Below are 15,016 nucleotides of genomic sequence, written 5' to 3'. Positions count from 1 at the left end.
TGAACCAGTGACCTAAGGATAGCTGTTTTAACCATCCTACAGTCCTCCGCTTTACCAGCTAAAAGTATCTAATAGAGACCTCCTTGCTGCTATTAGGACTGTTGATACTGCTTTTGGACTGATCTGAGCAGAATACACGTGTGTCATTGTCCCAAACAAAACAAAAAGGTTTTAGATGATGCCTCATCTGGTGACTGGACAGTGCTTTGGATATGTTGAGCTTGGTTTTCCAAAGGTCTTTTGTCAAATATTTTTTCAGGTTGAGTCATCTTAATATCCAGCTGAAATAATTTACAGTTTAGATGTTTTTTTTTTTTTTTCTTTTTTTCCCCCAGATGATATAAAAACAGTGTGCTTCACAGGTGGCCCCATATCAACAACACCGGAAGTGTGTGACACAACCTAGACTCGAACCTGCCACCTTATAGTTTATGGACAAATGCTTACTCTGCTTGACCATCAGTTTTCAAGTTGTTGTTGGCGCAAAACCATCCAATATCATTGTTTTCTGAGCCAGCCACCGCAATAGGTAAGAAGCTGACGGTGAACTAATCTTTAATGGCTGGATTGATATTAACACTGTGCTAATTATTTCATGAAATACACACTTTATGTGAACCACTAGATGTGCTGCTTTTACAACAAATACAACGTTAAACATCTGTTTTGCTCTCTTTGACTAATTGTGATAATTTTAGTTGTCCTAACCTATATAAGAGATTACATTGTACTTGATTTCAAGGACCACCGATGACTTACAGTCATACCTTCACCAGTTTCAGCCTAAATGCATGGCGACGCAGGGGTAAGCGCTGTTGCTCCACAGCAAGAGGGTTTCTGGTTCACTTCCTCTGGCTTCCTCCTACCACCATGCTCGTTTGGTTAACTGGTGAATCCTAATTGGTTGTTGGAGTGATTGTGAGCCTGCCTGGGTGTCTCTGTATGTCAGCCCTGCCATGGACTGGTGACCAGTCCAGAGTGTACCCTTGTTTAATGACAGTTGGGCTAGGCTAATAAACACCCCAGAAAGACATTTTGAATGCTCCTCTGCTTTTAAACAAATATTTCAAGGCCTCTGCGAGAACAATAACTCAGATCACAACAACTCGAGTTATGGAGTCAGTTGCTTTTAAGAACGACTAACCACTCCATCAAAGAACAGCAATAACTCACTATCATACCAGTTTGTGTGGTACATGGGTTCATATTAACAAGAGTTCACAAAGTTATATTCCCCTTTTTTGCCCATTCAAACAATTTATTTTCTTTTTTGACAACACGTCAGTTATTCTGAAAATATTTGCTGTATTGATTAGTAAATCAATTCAAACTGAACCAAACATTTTTCTAAATGTTAGTGCATTGATGTTTACAGACAATGAACATGAGTCAAGAATCCAATCTTAAAGATTTGGGTAAAACAAAGACAGAATAGGAGACAACACAAAGATTCTCAGAACATTTATTATAGTTGTACAAAAATTAAACTGTGTTTTTTTTCTGCAACATACAGTTGCTTTGTCACTGAGGAAAATATTAAATCATCCAGGCAAAATAAAGAAGTTATTTACATTTTGTTTTTTGTTGTTTTTTTTTCCAGAAAATATTAAAGTGTCTTTTGATTTCATTTAACACAGTGGTTTTCAACTGGTTAGCTTCAGAACCCATCACCACCTTCTCAACGAGAGGTTGAGCCCCGATTTCAAAGCACTCCCAACCACTCACATTTATTTAAAAGAGTAACTAAACCCTCAAACTACTTTTATTTCTGAGGAAAACCGTTGTATGGGTGTTTAGTAAGCGTTCATCAGTTAGGTCCAAATCTTCATATTGGAGCACAAAGCATTTAAGTTCTACATTTCATGTTAAAACTATAGTGCCTGATCTATACAGGCTGAAATCGGCTCTTGCAAGTAAGATTTTGACGGAGCAATGATATGCTGTGTTTCCCTGGGATTTTGGGTAGTGTAGTGCTTTTTGCCCAATATTGAAGATAAAACCTGTTTTTTTTTATGAGTTTGCATGGATATATTCCACATTCACCTGGGAAACCTCCCATACAAAGTAAGTGAAGGACTTTTCAAAGGTGATTGGATGAATGCTCTGTCAGTCACACTCAGGACGAAATTAGAGAGACAAGACAAAGTAAGGTGGTATGCATGTGCAGCTCCTTGACTGGCAAATCCTGCTGTATCTTTCAACAGTGAAGCATGATGTGAATACAATTTATGGCGAGGACAATTGGGAGAAGAGTGAAGACATCTCCTCTGCCACCAGGAGCTTACAAGTGTGGCTCCTTGCTCTTGTTTTGATAAAGAGATGTGGTTGAGGTCTGGTTAAACTGCTGCTTTTCTACAGCTACATTTGAGCTAAAGTCTACTGGCCTACAGTACACCCCCCCCAACTGTAAAGATCACAAATGCATGCGAAAACCGAGATCGGTAAGAGCGGAAATATCTTTGCTCTTTACTACATAAAATGTGGTCCAGTTCTGACAAAACTGCTGTTATGCTAAAGCTACATCTGAGCTAACTGCTACACTAAGCTATCGGCTCACAATATAACTAAACCCCACCCAAAGGGTTAGGGTTATTGCGGAAGACATAAGCCTGGATGCTGCTAAAGTGCCTTTTTTTTATCAGAACGTGACGATATTTCTTTGTTAAAAGAAGAACAAAGAAAAGCATTGAGTTGTTTTCTTTTCAAAAACGACAAAAGTCATGTACTGACATGTCTACAGCTGCCATGGTTCGCATTATGCAGTTCTCTGTGGAGTTTACACCTCGTTAGGGGCTACGTCATGTGTTTTGTTGCTCTGATTGGCCTGTGACAGACAGAACTTTCATCCAGTCACCCTCAGAGTTTTTTTTTTTCAAAGGCTCTGCACTTTCCCAAATGCCATCTATGGAAGGTTTTCCAGATGGATGTGTGAAACAAATCCATCTGGCATGTCAGGTTAGATCCATTGGCTTTGCAAGGTTATTGATCAGATACTATCTTGTGACTTCTACATGACCATCTACCATTGTTTCTTCATTAAAAAATGTTGAAAAATGACCATTAAATTCACCAGTAACTGCAGAATGTTGAAGTTTCCCAAGCAAATTGCTGTTTTACTCTAGAATTGGGGGTAATGTAGTGCTTTTTTAAGGTTGAGGATAATCCATGTTTGTCTTAAAATGAAGTGCATGTAGATTGTGGTAAGGCTACTTTGATTTGTTACGACATTATGGTTAAAACAGCATAGGCTAAATGATGTGGCCGTTAAGTGACAGTACGTAGGAGTGTTATAACCCCTCCCTCCTTGCTCCCGCTGTTCTTAATGTTCTAAAGGTTTTCTGAAGGTCCGGACTAGATAAACCTCAGCTATAACTCTGGGTTTTAGTTGTTCTTTAATAAATATGTTGTCGGTTGAACATTAAATGGAAAAAGCAAAATGATTGAACAAAGAAACAGGACAAAGAAAACAAATCAAAAGTCTACATTCAAGAGTATGGATGTATGTTCATTTGGGGCCTCCGTACATCATAGACTATTTAGCTATTTTTTTCCAGGCACGCTAAAATCAGCTCCACAACCCTCTTTTGGGTCCAGACCCACCAGTTGAGAACCACTGATTTAACACAACAGGACAAGTAAAAACACAGTAACACTTAAATGTTGATGGTTGGTTCTTCTATCTCAAACTTTCAACACATAAACGCAAAAAATCCTCTTGTTTTGTTATGACTCTGATATAAAATGAAGTGTAAGAAATATTTTCTCTTGATCACTCTACAGTTTAAAACTTACCGACCCCTCACCTATCTCTGAAAGACTCAATGCCATATCTCAGAATCTGGCTAAGTATTTCCATTTGTGTTTTTTCACATTAGGCACGATTGTTGTGCCTGAGCATGATTGCTCCCCCTCCTGTCTCTTCCACTGGTCTGCCGTTGCATCAGTAACATTCTTCTGTGCCTGGGCATGCTTGAGTATGAACACAGTCCGATACAGCAGGTGGTATGTGTGTGGGTTTTTCTGTAGGTCCACCAAGAAGATAAAAGAAGAGGAAGCAACAATGGCAACAGCTCTCACCACAAACTGTGTGATAATGGTTGAAGTCCTGTGCAGACGGTGGAGTCCATCCTGCTACCACAGATGTTTACGGATGTTTAAAGTATTTGTGAGACACAGAGGATGAAATGTTTGTGCACTACATAGATATGCTCTTTAAGAAGTGCCTCTCTAACTTGACCGGATCATAACCTCTTCAAGTAGACTCAGGCATCATATGCTTGTGTTCACACCGATTAAAAGAAATGGGTCAAGCATGTTTAGGATCCGAGCCCTGGCCCCTGACATAAAACCATCCTTTAGTTTACATCAAAGATAAAATATCAAAAGACAGACCTAACTCTATGATAACACCTCAGAAAATGGTGCAGGACTGTTCCAAAACTGGGCAGATATGAAGAAAGTGTCTTTCCAAAGTCTGAGCAGTTCACTGTTTGACGACCTGAACTTGTTTTTTGCAGCGATGCCGTCTTTAATCAGGGGTTTTAGGTGTACCTGTATGAGGAGCGGGCAGGAGATGAGGTAGAGTGGTTAAGACAGCTGTTGTAGCTGGGGGAACTGGTGTAGCACGGAGGGTTATCGATGTCTGAAGGAGATCCAATACTGTTGCTGGACGAGTCATCCAAGGAGGGCTCCTGCAAATAGAGGATGGTTATAAATGATGTCAATGACTGTTAAAATCGAAGCAAAACACAGATTAAATTTCGCCAGATAGTCAATGAGACTGGTCAGTGCTGTGGACAGCATATCAAGATGGACAGTGTGACTCACTTATGTATGGCTCTATAGAGATGAAGCCAAGAACTCCAGTCATGGGCATGGCACATTTTTATCATCATTTTATCATCAAATTTCTAGTTGCAAAAACAGCTATAAAAACAAAAAGAATTTTTGACTACAAAACAGTTTGGTCATGACAAAAAAAGTGTTTGAGAAATGCATTTAATTTGAGTTTTTATTTTATAGGATGACCCATGTCTCATCTGTTAAAGAGTAACTAAACCCCAGACCCCATAAAAAAGTTCCCTAAAATGTCTTTAAATATTTTCCAGATGTTTCAGAAAATTTGGTCTGAGAGAATAAATATTAAGATTAAAAAATGCAAAAAATTCCAATTACAAAGCAAAATCTCCCTAATTGAATTACCCAAAATAATTCCCCAAAACAACAAAACAAGTTCTCTTCAATATCCATGCAAATTCTTGAAAATCTGGACTAATTTGCAGTCAGATTCCAGAAATTCACAAATGGATTTCCAAAGTTCCATGTCAACACCAAAAACTTTTTAAAAAGCCCCCCCCCCCGAGTCACTGAGTCACATAATGTAACTAGAAAAGCACTCAGAGAGCGCAGACCTCTGCCATTAGCCCTATCTCCCAATAGTGAAGAATCCTTTAAAAACATTTCTGGATCCAGACAGCGATCTGGATCACTCCCAAAATCTAATTCCCTAATTACTCCCTCCACGGTGGAGTGGAGACACGGTGAGGCAAAGCATTGGCTTCGCTACTTGTGGACTGTCATGGCGGAAGCACCCATGGTCTCACCGGACGACTGAAAGTCATGGCAGAGGGTGAATATTCCTCTATTCCTCCCAGCATTGTGAGTATTCTTGCTACAGTTCGCTGTCTTTCTCTCTGTTACGCTCCGATTCGTCTCTTCGACCGGGTGTGTGTCTTTCAAACTCTTTAAACTCCAAAACTTTGAATAAGTTACTCATGTCCGTCATCTCCGGGTGTAAAGTGATAGCAGCGCAGACCTCTGCCATTAGCCCTATCTCCCAATAGTACAGAATCTTTTTAAAAATTCCTGGATCCAGACGGTGATCCGGATCAGTCCCAAAATCTAATCAGTTCTTCCTTATGCCATTTCTGACATTTCCTGAAAATTTCATGAAAATCTGTCCATGACTTTTTGAGTTATGTTGCTGACAAACAAATGAACAAACAAACAAACGAACAAACCCACCCATCACATAACCTCCTTGGCTGAGGTAATAAAAACCACACGGAGAGAGATATAGATACCTTTTCCTGCAGGATGTAGAGTGAAGTCACAGCGTTTACTCCGTTGTGTTCTGTCGTTTTTGGAAACCGCTCATCTGAGGCAAGTCAGAAAACATTCCGCCATACGAATTGATCATAAGAAATTAATCCATGTTATCAGAGATGAGCTACCACTTTGTATATTAACCATTAAAACAGAAGGAATTCTGGCTATACTATACCTGTATTGTACTGATTAATTGGTGAGTGATGGCAGCGGTCATAGAACCTGGAGAGAGGCTTTCTTGGCTGGGGCTTTGGCCTGGTAAAGAGGAGCATTAATAAGTTATGTTTTTGAATTGATCTGTCCAAGGTGAATTGAAATGATTATGCTCTTACTTTTTGGACGGTGTCCAGCAGGCACACACTGTTACCAAAGTGACGAGGAGAAAGATTCCTCCAGTGGACAAGATGATGTAGAGGGAACTTCTCCCTGTTTGGATATATAAATGAAAAGGAATGGATTTAAACGATGAACAGCCCTCAGAAAGAAAAAATAAAATGATTTTTATTAGTGTATGATGTCATACATTTCTACACATTTCCTCTGACTTACAGAGTTATGATTGTGTTAACTTTATTTGTTGGGTGATTGTGTGACTTCCTTCCTTGTCACTTACTTTGAGTCAATTTGTGGCCTTCTTGCATGAGCTTTTACTAAAAAATGTGAAATAATCAGAGCATTCAGACAGTCTGACTTACTGTAGACCGTCAGCCGGAGAGGCAGACTCGTCATATTGCCTACAGGGTTTTCTACTGAGCAGCTGTAGATGTCGTCGTCGGCCATCAAAACCCGTGTGATGGTCAAGAACTTCTGGTCAGGTGATATCAGGAACCTTGTCATGTTGGTGAGTGGCTTCCCCCCTTTAAACCACCGGTATGTGGTCTTGGTTCCATTGTCGTGGGAGCAGTTGAGGATGACATTTTCACTGAGCTCCAGCACTGATGAAGCCTCCATGTGGATGTAGGGCCGAGATATAAACTCTGGGAAAGAAGACAGAGCGCATTTATTGTTTTAGTTTATTAAAATGGATAATATTCAAATGATAGAAGAGATTCTTCCAAAATGTTTAAACAAGAGGTAGTCTGATGTTTGGGTTAATTGCGCTAAATACCCACAAGACAGTTTAACTGCAGACCGTTCATCTCTGACAGCCACTGAGACACCATATATCTAAGAATAGAAATACATGCTAAAACTTTGGAGATTAAATAAGACTGAACTTCCGTTTAAGCTTAGGGTAAGGGTTAAAGGTTTGGGTTAGAGTCCCATAAGTTAAAAGTTAAAAACCTGATTAGAAAACCTTTAGTAAAGCCATGTACAGTCTGCCTACAGAAAACAAAGCTCATCCTCCATGAAAACATTCTAATGAAGCTTACGTTGCTCCATTAGCTGCATAAGCCATGTAGATCACATGGGTACGTAGAAAACATAGGCTCACAAAGTAGCAATGTAAGCTATGTATCTGTTTCTCTACATAGCTGAGTAAGCTTTAGCTACGTTTGCTGAAGCTCAGGATTGCAGAAGCTCAGGGTTGCAGAAGCTAACTTAGCTATAGATAACAAGGCTGCATAGTTTGTGAAGCTAAATAGCAAACTAAGCTCACAAAGCAGCTACATAAGCTATGTATCTACCTTAGCTACATACCTGAGTAAGCTAACTTAGATAACGCAGCTCTATAGCTTATGTAGCCACATAGCTAATGCAGCTACATGGCTAAAATAGCAAAAACCAGCTGACAAAGCAGCTTCATAAACTATGTATCTACCTTACCTCCGAAGCTAAGTTAGCTGTAACTATATTTGCTTAAGCTTACTTTGCAAAAGCTAACGTAGCCATAGATAACAGAACTACATAGCTAAAATAGGTAAAGCTAAGCTCACAAAGCAGCTATGAAAGCGATCTACATTATCTAAGAAGACAAGTTAGCTTCAGCTATGTTTGCATAAGTTCACATTGCTTAACCTGACATAGCTATAGATAATGGAGCTATGTAGCTAACAAAACTATATAGCAAATGTATTTACATTGCTTTCGTAGCTAAAGCTAAGCTCACAAAGGAGCTATGTTAATATGTAGATACGTGTCTATGTATCTACATTAGCTTGAGCCATATTTGCTAAAGCTAACATAGCCATAGATAACAGAGCAACATAGCTATTATAAGTAAAGCTAAGCTCACCAAGCAGCTATGTAAGTTACGTAAGCTGTGTATCTACATTATCTAAGCGGCCAGGCTAGCTTTAGCTTTGTTTGTTTAAGCTCACGTTGCTAAAGGTAGTATAGCTATAGATAATGGAGCTATTCAGCTAACAAAGCTATGTAGCTAATGTATCTACATTGCTAACACAGCAAAAGCTAAGCTCACAAAGCAGCTATGTAAACTATATGTATGCATTGTCTATGTTGCTACGTTAGCTTTAACCATGTTTGCTCAAGCTCATGTTGCCAAAGCTAACTTAGCTACATTGGCATTTAGGAATGTTTACTATATAGCTAGCGTAGCTATGTTAGCATTAGCAAAAGCGTGCAAATCTGGTTAAAGAAAAACAGATCAAAATTAAGGGATAATGTGAGAATGTAGAACTTATGGTCCTACCATCCACAGTGAGAGTGATGCTGCCCTCCCCTGTGAAGGAATCATCAGTGATGGAGATCTCCACATCATATGTCCCGTCATCAGACAGACGGAGGTTATGAAGGAGCAGAGTCCCATTTTCAAAGACCAGGATGCGGTCTCGATACTCGGGTCTCAGGGTCCCAATGATGTCAGTGCCAATTGACTGGACTACAGTTATAGACTTTTCCCTCCTGAGCTGCCACTTGATGACTGGCAGATCGAGGCTGAAACTGCTGTAGCGGACAGACAGTAGGGCCTCCCCTCCAACGGTACCTCTGATGAGAGTGTTAGGGATCGTCATATTCACTGCCAGCACCCCACCTGTAGAGAAACATTGAGGAAGGAGATAGAGAAAGAAAACAGGAGCAAAAAGAAGACTTTGGCAAATGTATAACCTTTTAGAAATCCAGTGTACAAGTCACCATTTTAATATCTGTTTTTCATTTGAAAAGTTGGCTGAAAAGTATACTAGTATTATGCTGAGACATTCACTGTCATTATGACAAGAGACATGAGACATTATTACTGCATAATTCGCCCACATTCAATGTGCATTGTAAGCAGCTGCTGTTGCACTGCTCAGAACAAGCTAAGACACGTAACAACGCAGACCAGACAGATGGGGACTGGTGTCACTTTAAACCAACTTTTCTCCTTCTCCTTCGTAATGTCCTAATCGAGCAAAAATTCTTGTCGTGACTGTTTTTTAAACTATTAGTAGGGCTTTTTTCCAACTAGTTTGAACAAAACCTGTTGTGGTAGCACCAAAGATCATACTAGTAGGATTTTTGGTGAACTAGTGGCCCCCTGGACCAAACTAGAACCAGCACGTCCCAGGGCTGGACTGGGGAGAAAATTTGGCCCTGGCGTTTTTGCTTCAAACTGGCCCCTCACAACAGATGTGATGGAACTGAAGGCACAATTTATTTGCCCCTTTTAAGATGTACAGATGTAACCAGTGGAAATATCCCTGCGTTGTATTTTTGATGGATGATAAAGAGACTGCGACTCAGGATCTCTCTCTTTGATCACCTTTATTGGCTGGCAATGACAATGAAACACAAAAACCCCATAAATATCCCAGCCCGCTCCAGTTCCTACACAAAATAAAAATACAGTACACAACGTTAGCCTGAAACAATGTGCACACAAGCTAGCTGCATACCATGCGCACGCAAGCTAGCTCAACTTGCCGTGCGCAGCAACCGAAGATCTATAAAAGTTATTACGCAAGAAATTTAAAGCAAATAAACATGTAAACAAGTAGAAAAATATCCAAGGACATTATAAGGACTAAAAATATATACAAGATATGACAATTAACATAAAGATGGAAACAGATACAAACTTGAACAAAACAGTAGACACCCACCTCTCCCACGGGGAGTCATTCAAAAGGGGAGAGGGGAGGGGGCAAAAAGAATATATACAAATAACCAACGAAGAAGAAAACAAAGGAAAGGAGGGGCTACAACCAAAAACACAGTGCATTTTGGATATAGGAGTTTTTCTCAGGCTAATAGACAGACATATTAAATGCCAGGTAATTTTGTGTAATTATAACAATCAATAACAAACTGCAGGTGTATTTTGTCCCAGTTACACAGAAACCAAAAAATGTTTTGCCAAACTTATACATAACTTAGAGTTATATGGCATCAACACATCTAATAGTGTTTCCTTACTCTTTTTTGATTGACTGACATTGTGGTCAGGTGTGGGAATGGTGGATCCATCTTCCCTTATTAAAGTAGAAGTGCATAAAAAGTATGCACTTATGTAAAAAAAAAAAAAAAAATCTCAGCCAAAATGCAGACCTTAAGGTGACAGAACTGGCCTAGTTACCTGTTATTATAAAGAAAACAAACAATGGGCCGCTGTACCTCCTCTATGGGCCGGTGCTTTGTAGAAAACAATGAATGATAAAACTCTTAAAAACAGATCAATCATACTGGTTCAAAGAGCATCTGCTTACCAGGAAAATGCTCTGTATGCCAGATTGCCAGTCCAACCCCACCATGTCCTAACTACATGATACCCAAGTGAGCATCTGCAAAAAGTATCTGCTTGATTATATTAACTCCTGTTGGAGTAACCTGGCAGTATGCAAGAGATTTAGTGCACCATGACCGGGTCCTATATTCCTCTTCATCCCTAATGTTTAGATGGGTGAGGGACATGATCAGAGGTGGATGACATGGCACCAGGAGTGTCAGACAGGAATGTTCCCTTGATTTTCTTTCACTTTTCTCATTCAAAAAGTGGGTTTGTTTTACAAAGTGGAGCTAGTTGTGCACTGATAATAACCATATCCATGTCTGAATCGCTATCCTCTGTCTTGGCTGAAAAACTATTTGTCTCACAGCTGTCATAGGCTGGTCTGTACAAAGTGCCACAGTTACATTTGTTAATCTTTGAAATAAAAGCTTTAGATATCATATTTTTACTAAACAATGCTGAAATTCACCAGGAAGAGAATTAAAACTTCAACAGATGCAGTGTGGACAGTGATAGAGTGTTGAGAGGCAATAGCTGACTAGTAGTTAGTTTCAAAATGTGTGAAGTGCTTTAATCCACAACTAGTGACGTTTTTGAAAGTCACTAGTGGCACACAGATGTTGACTTTGGAAAGCCCAGGCACTTATTTGATATAGGAGTCTTTTCAATCAAAGCAGCGCTTCTAAGGTTTATGCACTCAGCAGTGCAGTGGTGTGCGGGGGGGGGTCTCCCCCCTCGTGACCTAATTGTTGAAAAACACGTGCTAAAGTGTCCTCTTGGGAGCCAAAATGCATTCTAAAGTGCCCTCTTGAGAGCCAAAACACATGCTAAAGTGCCCTTGAGAGCCAAAACGTGTGCTAAAGTGCCCTCTTTGGAGCCAAAACACACACTAAAGTGCCCTCTTGGGAGCCAAAATGAGTGCTTAAGTGCCCTCCTGGTTGGCAAAACACACTAAACTGCCCTCTTGGCTGGAAAAAACACACTAAACTGCCCCCTTGGCTGGTTAAAACATGATAAACTGCCCACTTGGTTGGCATAAAGGCGTGTTTAAGTAACCTCCTCATTGGCAAAACACACCTAACTGCTCTTTTGGGTGAAGAAAACACACTTAACTCCAGAAGACCATTAGGACCAAGAAATACTATGAAACATTACTGTTGCAATGACTTTGATTTTGGGCCCTTTTTTGATCTACGTATATTGAGCCAGAACTACATCTCACAGAACCAGTTTGGATTATCTGGTGCTAATATGGTGTTAAAATGCACTAGAATACAGGAAATGGCATCTACTTAATTGAAAATGTGGAAGACCCCCAGACCCCCTAGGGATTTATTTATTTATTTATGTGTGTTCTTCCAGTCCAATGTTGAACCTACACAGTTCTTGTGGATGCTGATCCTAACTACAAACTAACTTGAGTATTCTGTCTAGTTAGTCTGTTTTAAGGCTATATAATGTGCCATTTGTATAACATGTAAACATGTTTAAAGTGCCCTCGAAAACACACGAAACTTAGTGCCCTCTTCAGTGGTGAGAACGCGCTGTATGTGCCCTTTTTTTTTTCTTTTCACCCCTGCCCTTGAAAATGTCTGTGCACGCCACTGCAGCAGTGTAACTTTTAATGCATGATTCTGACCTAAAGAGGGAGAAAAGCTGTTAAAATGCTGTCCTCCCAGCATGTTTTTAACAGCTGCTTGCAATGCACAGTGAATGTAGGAGAATGTTCGGAATTTCTCAGATGGTGGCAGCTACACTGTCAGTAATAACTTCTTATGCCTCGGCTCTTTATAATTGGTATATTTGTCACACAAGTATGATAGATGCAAGATACAAAGATAATACAGCAGTTGTCACACAAGGACTATGCCACAAAATTCAGGTGATGCCTTCATGCTCCCTTGCTACAAACATGGTCCCAAACATTCAACATTTGCTTTGCATGGCTCTATGTTGTTTTCTGTGCAGTGAAATATGTGAAGGCCAGAGTAAACACCACGCCCCATCACTGCTGTATACAGGAGCCAGTTTGCATGGCACAACCACATTACCATGGCTACAGCTGTCAGTTCTCGGCATCGGCCAGCATGACCAACAAAAGCTGGGATTGTTTGTCCAAATTTCCTTCTTGGCAGTTCATGAAAAGAGCACTGGGGGCAATCCAGATGCCATGCTAGCTTTGCAGAAACAGAAACGCTCAGTGACTCTGCTGATTGCCACAACAATAGCCGAACAGTGATGAGACACAGCTGAAATAACAAATCATCTGAAAACACTGGATGTGGGCACGGATACTGTATGACTTACAAAGAGTGTCCACAGCGCTGTATAAGCGCCCACACAGGAGAATTCTACCCAGCAGCCCAACAACAAATGCCACTTTTGTGATGTAATGTTTAGTCAGAGCTCTATCCGTTTAACTCTGCATTTTCTAATGTCATAATTTGTGGTAATGTTGGCAGCTTTTCAATATTATGCTTGCACTCAAATAAAACACATCTGGGTTTAGAATATTGTGTCAAAACTTTACACTCTTCTTTTTTGTATTTGCTTGAATTGTGCATTATTAAAATCAACATCAAGTTAGCATTTTTTGCAAGCACAGATACATATACAACAAAATCCAACAAAAATAGAATATATTTATAAATGTTTTGATTTTATTGAATATCTACAGTAAGGGTGCTGTGATTGCTTCATCCAGCAAATTGCTGCATGAGTAATTTGCAAGCTTTCTAAAAGTATTCATCTTGCTCTAATAAATAATTTATCTCATCAATCAGACCTTACTCATTTGCATCCATATAAATGATATATTTGCACAAATCTGTCAGGCACATTGCATAAACATGGCAGTAAAACCTCACACCATTGTTCAGACAAACAATGAAATGTATTTATCCCAGCATATATCTAAATAGATCTTAAAGTGGAGGATTTTACATACCTGAATCGAAGGAAGTGACAAAAATGAGCCAAAAGACCTGGGAAAATATTTTGACCTTTAAAGGAGCCTCCTTCTCTGCCTTCATCTTGGGTCTAGAGCTTTGTTTTCCTCCGAGACAACCAGCAGCATGATTCGCAACTGGGCAGGACGGAGAACACAGTCAGTCATTCAGACTCTGCTGGGACTGGGTACATGTTGTTCTCCAAAGCCAATATAGCAGGACAAAAGGGTGTATGTCTGCATGACTCTTTTGTACATTTCATTACAGCTTTATGGTTTCCTTGTATTAATTATTAGAACAACTGTGGCAAATAAAAACAAAGATTTAAGGTCAAAAAGATCCAAGTATTGACGGGGAGTAGGTTCATATGTTCTAGAGATGTGAATCTGTAAACATGTCATGATTTCATAAGATTCTGCAAAATGCAAAATAAGTTAGTTGAAAAAAAAGTAATTTTCAGTGAGAAAGTACCAGAAATTTGACAGTGAAAATGATAGTAGATCTAAAGCTTCACTGTTAATGATGCTGAAGGAGAGCAGGTGTTATGGTTTACCAAGTGACTGTGTTAACTGGTGACTTTTCCCAAGGCAGTCTGGGTGAAGACCTCAGCTCTCAGACACCCCCCTCTTGCATACCACCACTGTGAGACACCACATGAGAAAGGAAATACTCGATAAACCTTTCAAAATAAACTTCTGGTTAGGGTTACGAAGTGATGGGTTAAGGTAAAGAAGTTGAAAGTCAAACGCCTGACCTGCAAAACCTGATTACAAAACATTTAATAAAAAACTTCTAAAGCTAACAAAGCTGTGTTTGCCACATACAGGTGCATCTCAAAAAAATAAAAGTAAAGTAAAAGTTTCATCATTTTTCCTGCAATTTTAAATATCCTAGATTAATCTCATACAAAGTGAAATATTATAAGACTGATTTTATCTTGATTATTACAGCTTACAGCTCACAAAAAACACTCTCAAAATATTAGAATATTTAGTGGAAAAGTCCAATTTACAAAAGTTTACTTGGCCTCTATTCTCTCACTCTGGTTCAGATCACACAAGCACAATCATGAGGAAGACTGCTGACTGGACAAATGACCAGAAGACTAATCACTGCCATCCACAGGGGGGGTAAGCCACAGAAGGTCACTGCTGAAAGGGCAGGCCGTTCTCAGAGGCTGTATCAAAGCAGATTCATGGAAAGTTGACTGTAAGAGAAAAGTGTGATAAGAAAAGGAGCAAAACCAACAGGGATGAGCTCAGCCTTCAGAGGACTGTAAAACAAGGCAGATTCAAGAACTTAAGGGAGCTCCACAAGAAATGGGCTGAGGCTGGAGTCAATGGATCAA

The 15,016-nt window shown here is 39.7% G+C and overlaps 1 protein-coding gene across 1 annotated transcript; it reads right to left on the bottom strand.

The window, feature by feature from the left end:
- Positions 1 to 2,915: 2,915 nt before the first annotated feature.
- Positions 2,916 to 13,784, bottom strand: LOC121518979 (hepatocyte cell adhesion molecule-like). Its single transcript, XM_041801714.1, has 8 exons — positions 13,668 to 13,784; positions 8,702 to 9,043; positions 6,804 to 7,085; positions 6,441 to 6,534; positions 6,284 to 6,363; positions 6,084 to 6,157; positions 4,552 to 4,691; positions 2,916 to 4,020 (listed from the first exon to the last, which is right to left on the bottom strand). The coding sequence occupies exons 1-8, from the start codon at positions 13,750 to 13,752 to the stop codon at positions 3,867 to 3,869; spliced, it is 1,251 nt and encodes a 416-aa protein (XP_041657648.1). The 5' UTR covers positions 13,753 to 13,784; the 3' UTR covers positions 2,916 to 3,866.
- Positions 13,785 to 15,016: the final 1,232 nt, after the last annotated feature.

Source organism: Cheilinus undulatus, linkage group 12 (genome assembly GCF_018320785.1).
Source record: "Cheilinus undulatus linkage group 12, ASM1832078v1, whole genome shotgun sequence".
NCBI lineage: Eukaryota > Metazoa > Chordata > Actinopteri > Labriformes > Labridae > Cheilinus > Cheilinus undulatus.
Note: the sequence above shows the minus strand (reverse complement) of the source record. Positions and strands in the feature narration are given on the sequence as shown.